The sequence below is a fragment of the Polyodon spathula genome, chromosome 10, assembly GCF_017654505.1.
Source record: "Polyodon spathula isolate WHYD16114869_AA chromosome 10, ASM1765450v1, whole genome shotgun sequence".
NCBI classification, from domain to species: domain Eukaryota; kingdom Metazoa; phylum Chordata; class Actinopteri; order Acipenseriformes; family Polyodontidae; genus Polyodon; species Polyodon spathula.
In genome coordinates this window covers 35680616-35693442 of record NC_054543.1, presented here as the reverse complement: position 1 = coordinate 35693442, position 12827 = coordinate 35680616, and the positions used below count along the sequence as shown (strand labels likewise).

Sequence of the window (12827 nt, the reverse complement as noted above, 5' to 3'; positions counted from 1 at the left end):
GCTGTTCACTCATGCTTTCAGTGTGTGAAAGTTAAATGCCTCTGCATACGTAGCAGGCATCGCTTGTCATGCCTATTCTTTGCTGCTTATTGGAAAAGCACAGTCGATGGTGACTGCCAGTAGTGGCTGGCAAATCTGTAGTAATAGTGTTGGAAAGCCTTTTAGGATGTATACCTGGCTTAAAGGTGTCCTGTTGAGTTGGCTTGCAAGGTACTGGCATATTGGGCGCTCTAGTTGCTCACTGTTTTATGCTTTGTTATTTTAAGCATCAACATCTGACACAGCTCTCATTACGTGCTAGATTCCTGCAAAATTTTACTTCTTATAACATTTATTGAAGATGGGGAAAATCTTCTGAGTAATACGGGTCACAATATTCATCATCATCATCTCATTTTTGAAGAACAAATTAGCCTTTAATAGATGGTGGGAAATTGAGTTCTAAAAACATTCTTTATCGCTGTGAAATTTCTTAGGAATTTCTGGAGTTTGTTGAGTGTTTTTTTTTTTTCTTATTCACTAGGCTTTTAGCAGCCCATAGATGGAATAACTCACAATTCTAATATAACGATAATGTAACGGTGCGTTGATTTCCAAAACGGAGAAACTGAACCAGGCAAAAACCTCTGAGACATAAGTCTTGTTTCCAAGTTGCATGACCAGTGTTATGAAATAACATTATTATGAACAAAACATATATCTAAAGCTAATAGACTTGCTTGCATAAATTGCTATAATAAATTACAGTGCACATTTGACGCGTGTCTGCTCTGTGTGGAGAATAGGTAAGTCTGCATGCAAAGCAATTCCACCGAGTATGGGTTAGATGGTCTTGATCGGGCTACTCAGTGGCCTGGAAATCTGGAGAAGTAATTTCTTCCTGGATGAATAGCATGTTCTGGATCCAGACCCTCAAAATGGATAGGCCTCTTCATCAGTCTTAATGCTGTAAAATACATTCTGTTAGGGTTCAAGAATCAGTCCTTGTGGAGGCCGGTTTTGGTCAGATCCATGTAGCTATCACACTGATGTCTAGAAAAACTGGCCATCATTGCGTCCAAGTCATCTAGATTTCCCAGCTTGCTCAGAAACTAGACAGTGTGCAGTGCAGTCTTCCTTTGGGAACACACCGAGCCTAATGAGTTTAATAGTCTGTTGGGCTCCATAAATCACAGAATGCAAAACATTTCTCCTTTTTGAATGAAAGCATTTATCACCCGGTGTTTATTCACTCACACTTGCAAGATTGATTGTCTCCCAGCCGTCTGGTGAACACTCAAGCATTCTCTGTTGTTTTTTCCAGTGGGCAAGTTGAGGAAGCACTGGCTGCAGGAGACCATCTCGGATGTCGGCCTGGGAATGCTGAGGTCTGTAAAAGAATACGTGGACCCCAACAACATTTTTGGAAATAGAAACCTCCTATAAAAAGCAGTAGTTTCTTCCTTTTCTTTTTACTACCAGAGACAAAGTTGAAAATAGCATTACTAAAAAAAATTAAAAAAAATAAAAAATAAACACCTTTATTACACTCGGTAAACAGGATTTGGAGTACTGGCACTTCTCTTCATTGTGTGTAGCTTTGAGCAAAGACATTGATAGAATGCCAAGTCAGGCATTATTCCATTCCTGTGTTTATAGGCTGTGTGTTTTCTATACCACTTTCTATTACTGTGCATGGTATTGTATATGTTTGCATTTACCCTGCTGCAACAGTTCGCAATCTGAAATCATCCACGTTTTGTTTTGCTGCTGTTTTTGTTACTCAAGCTAATAAAATACATGATATTATAATATTGACTTGCTCCCTATGGTGCATGTCACATGCCGTTATTTGTCAAAAAATTTCCTGGCACAGTCTCTTCAACTAGAACTAATACATAGATCCTGCAGAATACAGTGCCAACAGAAGAGGCCAGCATAAGCAATTTGAATATTGCTCCTAAATATTTATTTGTATTGCCATTGATAGGTGTTGCAGAACCATTCACTAACACCCTTTTACACAATTGTGCCTTTAGTATCTTAGTCAGTCTCCCTTTCAGCTTTGGCATACTAATTTAAACATCAGTAGACTGCAGTGATGGAAAAAGCTTAATGGGTGGAGCAGTTAAGGATGTGCAACACACTAGCCAGTAAGTGCATATATGAATAGCACTGTGCCTTACATTGGTCAGTTGTAACCATATGTTTAAGATTTACTGTCACTTTTTCATTTGCGACAGTATTTCAGACTAGCCTAGTTGCTATGATTGGAAGACTGTTCACAAATAAGTACATGTTCTCCAAAAATTAAAAATGCATTTATTTATTGTTTTACATAAAACAATGGCATATATTTTCCACTTGATCGTAGTGTTTTTTTGCTGGGTATAACAGTAAACATCTGTAAGATGGGAAATTTGTCTGCAAGTAATGCCCAAAAGTGTAATATTGACTATATTTTATATAGCTGTTTAACCTTTACTGAAGCCACTATAGGGTGTACTTGCAGAAATGTACTGCTCTCTAGCCACATTCTGTTTTCTTCCATGTATATCAATGTTAAGTACATGAGCAGGTACATGAGCATACCTCTCCTAGGTATATGCAGTTGAATTTTTAGAGCAGTTTCTGTCAGTATGTACTGTACACTGGAACTAACAATGCAAATGCTGAAAGCAAATTGGGTAAAGTAAACCTTACGTATGATATGTTGTACGGTTTACACTGTTAATAAATTTAGTACCACCTTTGTCTGATTTTGTCCTAAGTCTCCTTTTCCATAAGGTCTCATGCTGTTCTAGCAGTGGCTGGTATGATTAAGCTCTTGGTTATTTCTGTGTATGTTTCCATTTCAGTTTAAGCACAGTCCAGGAAATTAAGACTGGCATAAATATTAATTTCCTTTTTTTTTTTTTTTACTGAACTGTTGCCAACCCAATTAACATAGCTTAAAAAAAATAAATGTGCAATTCTCTGGTGACACTTTGAAGTCTGACATGTTTTAAAAACCGGTGATTTTCTTTGTCATGTTCTGGTTTTACAGATGTATTCCTCACAAGTTTTGCCAATAATATCGGCACGGTAAACAGACTTAAACAGTCTGAGTTGTAATGCCTTGAATGAAAACTTGATGAGGATATAATAGGAGGTGGATGATTGGTATTTCAAACATTGAATCCGCTTTGTGAAAAATACCAAAATAAATGATAGTCTTTTTTAATGCTTTTAGTGCTGTGTTCAGAAAAACCAGGCCAGGTTGTGTGCGTAAAATTAATAAATAAAATAAATAAAAATTTAAAAAAAATAAAAATATATATACACAGAGGGGACAATCCATCCCAGACAAAGTGACCCAGGGTTTGGATGTGCAGGGTCTACTCCGTCTTGCCCTTCTCCGAAGGTTTTCCTGCCTGTCCTCAACAAGAGCCAAGCATTGCAGCATCAGGAAGTGTACCACAGCAGCCACCCTGAGGCCAATGACAGGTCTCCTGAAGGTGTGTGGTTTTATACAGCTCTTAATTTCTCACTTCTACAATGGTTTGCACCTTGTCAGAGGAGATGCAAAATTTTTAGAGGGTCAGTCTATAATATTTGCACCTGCTTAGTATTCCAGATTCCCTGCCCAATTACGTGCTCTTTTCTTTATTTGACTACATTTGAATATAATTTTAATGGTTTCAATGATGGGAAAATGCTAATTTAATCGCGGGTGCAGAATGCCAGGTGAAAACCCTTCTTTACATACACCACATTTTTAGTAACTGCTAAAGTCCCACTTTTCGCCGACTAAACAGTTTTTGGCAGCAGTATGGGTGTATTGCAGCCACAAATCACTTTGCTCATATCCTTACATCAGCCCTGTGGTCTTAAATTGCACCTTCCTGAATAACGAAATAGGTGTTTGTTTAAGGTATTGCAATACATGTTTTCAGTTGCAATAACTACACATTCACACAATTTTCATAAGTCGTGTACATCATTCCCTACAAATAATGTTGTTTATTTCTGAACAGAATGTTTTCTTAAGCAGTGGATATTCTGTGGAAATATCTCATCTGTTTCATCAAAACCTCCCAGAGTTTAAAACAAATATGTGTGTGTGTGTGTGTGTGTGTGTGTGTGTATATATATATATATATATATATATATATATATATATATATATATATAAAATAAAATACTTAGCGGAGTAAACCTTGAACTGTGTGTAGCGTCCACTTTGTTATGAAAGGTTTAATGCTAAATCACTAAAGATTCCAAGATTTAGGAAGGCGAAATGTGTTCAAATGTGCATGTCTGTGGAACTTCCCACTGTAGACAGGAGTTTCACTTCTTGTGAGAGCTGATAGATGGCTGCTGGAGAAAGTCACATCTGCTCCACATTGGGGGCCTTTTAATTCCCAAACCTGACCAGTTTGTTTTTGTTCATTCCACTATGATTGCACTTCCTTAAGGAAGTTTCATTGCTATGGGTATACTTTGGCATGGTTTTCCCCGTTTTGGGAGGTAAAACTGTTCCAACATTGTATTTTAAGGCTGAGCATTTACAAATGACTTCTAACCTACACATTTTGTAAAGAAGATACTGTATGAATACAAAGTTAAGAACCTAGATTGTGTGCATGCAGTATAAAATGTTTAATTAAGCAATAGAACCTTCGGAAGAGAGCTTTACCCGCCTGGTAAGACCTGCCTTGTGCCGTTAAGGCGAAGGCGCTTGATATAATTAGAAGGGCCTTAAAAGATGGTAATGCCCTCATGTGAGGGTTCTTTTGATATTAGAAAATGGCTGCATTAAAAAAATGTTGCATTGTTTGTATTTCCAGTAGTCCAAACAACACAATGCAAAAACTAAGCTAGTATGTGTAGCTGTTCAGGTACCTCGTACACAAAAGCAAACATGGTTTCAGAACCGTTTGTTTTTATCTACCTCTTAGAAAATGTAAAACATGCAAGAATAAAAGTACGGGTAACGTTTTAATAATTACAAATATGTAACAGTCTGCATGTGTTCATTCTGATCAATTAAGCTGTTCAATAACTTGTGTGTTTATAAGATTTATTCAAAGCCTCCTGGCTTTGTTAGAGAAGAGAGCACAGTGCCTGTGTTTATGATATGCTGAAATAAATCCCTCTGCATCCAGTTGTTTGATTTCTACAACTTGTCATTCAAACCAGAGAATAGTTGCTATTGCTATCGTGGTTACTGAATTGCTTGAGACAGCAAACATGATTTTTTTTTTTTTTTTTTTTTTTTACTGTGTTACATGTAAATTGATAGACTGAACATGTAGGACAGCAATGAAGCAGACTTAGGCTACAACATTCAGAGGGCATGTACTAGAATGGAGATATTCTTTCATCAAGCAGAAAAAAGGTACAGTTAATGACATACATTTTACTGTATGTATTTATTTTGCCAGCGCATTGATTTGGAACAGTGATTAAACATAGCTTGAACGATAACATTCAAGATTCTTTACCAGAGATTAGTGACATCATATTGACCAATCAGGTTAAAGGAAATTGACTGCAATTTGGGATTGGAATGGTTTTACAAGACAGCATAGAGACACAACCTCTAATGCTTTTATCTGTATTGGACGGGTAACCATGTAATCCCACTGTGGCATTAAGACATGCATCAGAGAATTCATAAATCATGTGATGTAGGATTGGTTGCACAAGAAGAAACTAATGCTAATTTACTTCTTTAAATCAATTCTCCTGGTTTCAGTATTGGACATGGATATTGGAGTGTCCTGGCTGCAAGACAGCAGTTCAAAGAACCATACATGTTTTAATCAATATAATGGACTTGAAGAAGTTGTAAACAGGGCCTGTTTGGTATGGATAATACAGGGTGATACTTTATCTAATTTGTGATGACATGGATTTACAAACTATGGTTAAAGTATGTGTTTCAGAAATACTGTACACGGTGTGTCTTGTTTATAGTAACTATTCCTTTTAGAATGTGACATAGATTTTACTCATGATAGTATTTTGCATATGCAGTTCAGTCAGCATTCAACATTTAACATATTGTGCCACCAACCACATACCACATTGTGTGAATTAGCTCTGACTGTAGTAGTTCCAAGGACATTAAACCAAGGTATTATGCAAGTATCCCAGTAGATGCATTCTACCCACTCACTGCAGCACACATTGACACCCACTCTGTAGCAGCTTATTTCCTTGGTCACGAGTTTGTTGCTTTTCTCCAGTTTTTCATTTGTCATGAATTGTGTGCTTACCTTGAATATTTTATTGTCACTTGATTATAATAAGGTACTCCCAAGGGCATCATTTTGAGCTGTAACTTGAAACCCTATACCATGTGAAGCATGGCCTCTGGCCCCTAATCCCACACACTTCCTCGCTTGTATTCCTCTTCTAACCCTCAGCACTGCTGCAGACCAGGGTCTGGTACAAGATAAAAGCATTTCCTGAACAAATGGTTTTGTTTTTTTTAGAGAATAAAACAGTTGATATAAGCATGTATCACAGCTTTTTTGATGTGCTTGCTTTTGATTCTTGACGTTGCCTTTCAGGGCACCGGGTGCTGCCTCCATATTTAATTTGACAAAAATGCAGTGCAGGAGGTTAATTCAAGAGCATAGCACGGACTGCAAAGATGTTTATATGTACTTGGCTTAAATACTAGCTGCCTTTGAATGAAGGTTGACATGAATGTGGGAGTTACCGCCTCTGTCCAATAAATACTTTTGGTGATGGTAGCAAGGATATTCCTGTCAATCAAACTATAATTTTTGCTGGTGTGTTTTTAGAGAAACTTTGTATAGGATTTCATTCTGGCTGTATGGATAGGATTTATTTTTCTTTTCTTTTTATTGTTGGTCTTGTTTCACAAGTGGACAATTATTGTGAGATTGCCTTGAAAAGCACTTTGTAATAATTCATTAGTTGATGCTTTGTAAAATTGTTTAAAACTTTTGTAAACTACGCTGTTTTTTTTTAAATTTATTTTGTGGTGTAATTCCCCGTCTGTCGGCAGAGGAAAGGAAACATGAAGTTTCTATTTACTGAAACAGAATTAGCTGAGTGCTGAACTAATTTACAAGCGTCTCTGCAACACACGTCTTTAATTAAACAGAATATTCTGAATTAGTTCATTATTGCTTCAGAGACGCAAAGGCTGACCTTCTGACAACTGGTGAGGTGGAAATGATGACTCTGGTCAATTAAGAAACAAGGAGATTAATTGGATGATGGAATCCTTCTGTGAGGATTATTTCATTCAGTGTGCAGGCCATGTGTTGATTAGATAAACAAATCTTTTTTTTTTTTTCTTATACGCTAAATTAAAGAAAGTACATTTTAAAACCATACTGAGGTGAATATCAATCCTGCCTATGGCAATCGTGACTCTTATGCAAAGAGTCTTTGTTTAGTTTATTTTCTTCCCTGAGCTCTGTGTAGGATTCACATTCATACTTAAACAACTTAGACATTTCTTATGGGAGGCAAAAAGCTGGTACCTCAGTCCAAACTCATTTATATCATGGTACATTCCAAATAGTACATTAATGTATTCACTTGTGAAATACATTTAGTTTTTGATATTTGTTTCTTTATGTACACTCAAGCACTTTATTCATGAACTTAAACATATATTAGTGGTTTCTAATGATTAATTCTGTGTAAATTAATTAAAAAATAAACAAAAAAGAGAATAATATTTGCTGACACGGTCTGTTATATTCAATCCAAGACCAAACATTTAGACAAATTTAGTTATTCTGTTCCTGTGTTTAGCTGTGTATTATTTTTAAAGCAAAAAACAAATATTCTATTGCATCAAATGCTAACACTAAAATCAAAAGCTTAATCTATTGACACCTGACAATGCAATATAAAACCAGATCAAGGTATCAGTTTTTCCTTTTAGAAATATATTAATGGTTGATTTAAACAAAACTGTTGTTCCTGGATATATGCATGCCTTTCTCCCTACTTACCACTAGGAGTTAGTATTGTAACATACTAAACAAAAATGCCCTTCAACCCATCAGCAAAGACTCAGAGTAAAAGCTCACTGTATAAAATCACAGACTATTATATTTTTGAAGCAAAGGTTTATTTCAATAAACTAACCAAAACATAGTACATTTCCAAATAACATGCCTTTAAATAATTATTTGACTTGGGTCTCCATTGTGTCTGTGTAGAAGACACTGAAATTAAATGTGTAATGTAAACAACAAACTGAAATGACTTTCTGGAAAAATAAAATGACTATTAAACAAACGACAGTTCAAAGTCAAGGAACAGTATGCTACAGTCTACAGAAGTCATACATTTGAAACCATATGTAAAAGATGGCCTTTTCAATTAATCCACGCAATTTGAAGATGCACTAATAAAACCCATGCACTTACATTCAAAGTAAACAGGATACGTGTTTTAAATACAACCCAAGTAACTGTCAAAATGAGAAAATAAGGAACTCAGTTTTCAAGTTTTACATTACTGGGGAAACCATGTTGGCACATGTCTTTTTGTTTGTTGTTGTTGTTTTTAGATTACTGATCACATGTAACGCTTACTCTTCAACACAAAATCTTTGCATTTTAATGTTAACCCTTTGATACAATTATATGATTCCATGCCATGCTGTGAAGGAAGAGGAACAAGTATCTATACCCCCCCTAAACCAAAAGCTTCAATAGTACACCCCCAAGATTTGTATTAAAATCTACAGGTAGAAGAACAACTGTTTGTGTTTATATATATATATATATATATATATATATATATATATATATCCTTTTTTTAATTAGTTTGAAGAGATATGTACATGAATTTTTGTAATTAATATGTATTTTTATTTTTTTTTTAATTTAGAGAAATATGTAATAGTGTGTACTTTTCTGTGTACACTGCTGTATGTTTATATCCAGATTTAAATGGCACTTCCAGATGTTGTTAAATCTGATATAACTCATTTGTTGTAACGCAAGAGATTTGTATGTACAGTTGCAGACAAAGGTATGTCTCCCTATACTTAATATAAAATAATTAAAAAAAAAAAACATGTTAAATACAAGCATTTAGTCAACATCAGCCACAAATTAACATGACAAGAGCAAAAGACCAAAATACACACATTGCTGACAGTTTAACACACAATCGTTAAAGAAAACTAAAAGCACTTCCAAATATCTCTTCATGGCAAAAGTATTGGCACCTTTACATTCACAGTCAGTGAAAATGTTACAGAACTAATTAAAAAATATATTTGAAAACCACTGCACAGTAATTAAGCTGTGTTATAAAATCAATAGCCTGAAAAATAGGCAATTATTTCCAACATCTTTTGAAGAACATACTTTTGGCAACACAGCAGATGATGGTCAAGACAAAGAAGCTGGATTCACATTTGAGAAAAGCACTCGTAGCAAACTAAAACAATGTTAACAGCTACAGAACGGTATCAAAGAAAAACTGAATAGCAACATCCACAATCAGCAATAATCAAGAACAACAGAATAAATTCAACTTAAACACGTGAAAGAAGCAGACGACCAGATACAGCAGGTAGAACAATCGTGCAACATTAACAGCCAAGGACTTAAAGAAAGATTTAGAATCATCAGGCATAATAGTCCATGAAAGAACTGTATAAAGACACCTGCACACAGAAGAGTTGTATGCATGTAGACCTCGCTGCAAACCACTTAAAGAAAAAGTATAAAACAAACCGGCTAAAATTTGCCAAGAAATATCAATAGGAATCAAGCATTCTTCAACCTCAACCCTAATGCTAACCATAACCCTAACTTTAACTATTCCCCAAAAATGGACCATAGTATCTTTGGAGAAAAAAGGGAAAGCCTTTAATGAAGAAAACCTTGTACCTGCAGTTAAACATGAAGGTAGGTCCAGGACTGGAGAGATTTGTGTGACTGAAGATTAAAATGAATACACCCATATATCAAAACATTCTGTACAAGAATAACATCTGCTTGTAGGTTGCTTGGCAGACAGTTGATCTTCCAACATGACAACAACCCAAAGCCTAAGGCTGTTAACTAGAATTCTTGAAGACAACTAAGATGACGGTTCTGGAATGGCCTTTCACAATTACCAGATCTCAATCGAATAGAAATGCTTTGGACTGAGATTATTTGGTAAATTACTAGAAATTGTGTATTTTGCTATTTGTTTTGTTACTGCGTTTAATAAATGCTTGTCCTTAATCTGTTAGCTTGAACTGTGGTTTAATAAGAGCAGGGTGCCAATACATTTGTCTGAGACTGTACATGCAACATAAACTACATTTTGGGAATGTAGATTTGCTTGATAAAACGACAGTACTCAGGATTTTCATGCACTTTTTATACATCCTTTATCTACAAGGCACAGGTTACTGTGTTTTGTATTTGCATTGCTACAAACCCCAGGATAGCCCCTTAGCCTTGTCTGTTTTCACAAACCAACAAAAGTACACTGTTTACTTAACAGAGTTATGAGAGGGCCTTAACATATTCCTTTTGTTAAAAAATATAAATATGTACAGTACAAAATAGACATAATCCAAAACCATTCCTGCAACAGATATTTTAAGCAGTATAAGGAAAAGCATACAGACTGACAAATGGCTGACAGACAGGAACAATAACATGTTTTTGATACTGGTTATTTTCTTTCTTGTTTTCCTATTTTAATTGCAGCTCTACCAAGACTGCGTCACTAAATGACAAGCGGGCTGAATGTCCAACCACTTTCTTCCTTAAGATGCTGGCTAATTAGATTTGCGATGAACAGCCCTGGATGGGCTGTCGGTTTTGCACAGAGCTGCAAGCTAAACAAAACAAAAACCTGATTGTGCATATTAATGGTGTGCAGCGATCCATACAGCAACACAAACCACCGTAACTGCATAGGAGAAACCTCCACTTCGTCTTCTCCACGGGTGAATACTGTGCGCTTAAGCAAAATCCACCTCTGCATCGAAAGCTAAGACAGAGTGCTATACTCTGGAAGCACAGCTGAGTTTAGTTTCCCTCAGGCTGACTTTTGAAAAAGCCAATAGCAGGAAAGAGCCCTTCAATGAACCACCAAGGACTAGCTTGTGTTATTTGGGGACAGGTTGCAGGATGTGCTGCTACTTGTACTTGTACCTGTACTTGAACTGCTACTACTGCTGCTGCTGCTGCTGCTGGTATTACTTGGCTGACTGCGTTGTCTCTCCCTGTTTAGCTCCTCCCACTTCACTCTGTTTCCTCGGATGAGGTCCAGCATTGGCTGAAGCTTGGGGTTTACCTTCACCAAAGTCTGGAGAAAAAAAGACAAAAACAAAATGACCATTTAAAAAACCTCTGTCAACATTTGCACTCTGCAGCATCTTATATAAAAAAATATCATTCAATAGCAATTGCAACAGCATTTAACAATTACTGTGTAATTGTGTAATTTTTTTTATTTTTATTTAGCAATCTGAAGCAATACAGTTTCTTGACATGTTAGCTGCATTAATGTAATCCTCATTCCTAAATACCACTGCTGCTGACACCAGACGTAAAAATCATCACCCCAACCTGATATATACAAGACATGTTACACAAGGAACACAAAGATATTAATACAAACTGGCAACTGGGCAGCCTGGTATGTATTTATAGATCTAGTGTTAGATTTCAGATTACTATACTTTTGTAGGTTGGCAGTAGAATTTATTGTCGCTTAAACCCGCTTGGAACTAAGAGAAACAGTGCAAATCTAAATTCCAGTAACTGTACCACACATTTGCACTTTTGTTCTTGGAGATAAAATCAATCTCTGGCTGGCATTACATCCAACTACACATTCGCAGCCCTTCTCTTGAGCCAGAAAGCTTTTCTTGTGAGAAGAGCTGAGAAAGAATATGGACCTTGAATCCAAATGAAAGAACAGCTATTTTCTTGGTGATAAAGTCTGGATGTTGTTTTGTTTTCTTACTGACTGGTTTAATTTTCTTTTTCAGCAGAATGCTTCTAAGTGCGTCAATAATACCCAAAGGCAGAACTCTGAATACATTACATTCACCATGCAGCTGAGCTTAATATAACTCCCACGAGTTGAGCAACCTCATTTACAAATCGTTATCCGCCCTGACACTAGAACCGTATGCTTTGTTTTAGGGCTTGGATGTTAAGTTTTAGTGCATATCAGGCTAATAATAAAACACCAGGGTATAAATAAGAATTTTACATGAAGCTCTACTGTTAGCCAAGCAAGAATTACTGAGATCCACTGCTCCTCTGTGAACGCAGGCTTTGACTCCTGCCTACCTCTTCTCATGACCATGATAGAAAATGATCGCATTAACAAGTTGTGACTAACAGCTAACATGTTCTATATTTACATACCGGTAAGCATGAATGTACAAAAAAGGTCAATATGCTTTATAGTGTATGGTAAACACTACATGGTACAGTCACCGACAAAACTGTCTACATTCAAGGTAACAGATAAAGGTCAAGTATTTAGTAAACTTTAACACTTTTTAATAAAACAAAATCCAACTTGATCATCACCAGCTGTGTTGCCAAAATGCTCTGCATAGGTATCACATGTGTAGTTTTAAAAGAAACACATATATAAAAATGTATTTTCATCTAAAAACACTAGGTTAACGGATGATCCGGTAAATCTGCTCCTGCTTTACTGCCTTAGCTATTTCACCCTTGCAGTGTCTTCTGGGTCAAAGCATTATATTGGCTCAAAGCATGTCAATGAACAGGGGAGCAGCTGATTGGTTCTTGATTGATAATTGACAGGAAAGCAGCCAGTGAAGAGGTGGGGACAATTTCACCCTCTTTGTAAAATATCCCAGG

General features: G+C 36.2%; 2 protein-coding genes across 2 annotated transcripts in view; one reads left to right on the top strand and one right to left on the bottom strand.

Moving 5' to 3' along the window:
• Positions 1–2732, top strand: part of LOC121322196 (alkyldihydroxyacetonephosphate synthase, peroxisomal-like) — a 37643-nt gene extending 34911 nt beyond the window's left edge. Inside the window, exon 20 of the mRNA XM_041261793.1 lies at positions 1304–2732. Coding sequence (XP_041117727.1) covers positions 1304–1425 — 122 coding nt within the window. The 3' untranslated portion in view covers positions 1426–2732. The remainder of the gene's footprint in view (positions 1–1303) is intronic.
• Positions 2733–8902: 6170 nt separating this feature from the next.
• LOC121322226 (dual 3',5'-cyclic-AMP and -GMP phosphodiesterase 11A-like) overlaps positions 8903–12827 on the bottom strand; it is a 73623-nt gene continuing 69698 nt past the window's right edge. Inside the window, exon 20 of the mRNA XM_041261881.1 lies at positions 8903–11286. Coding sequence (XP_041117815.1) covers positions 11077–11286 — 210 coding nt within the window. The 3' untranslated portion in view covers positions 8903–11076. The remainder of the gene's footprint in view (positions 11287–12827) is intronic.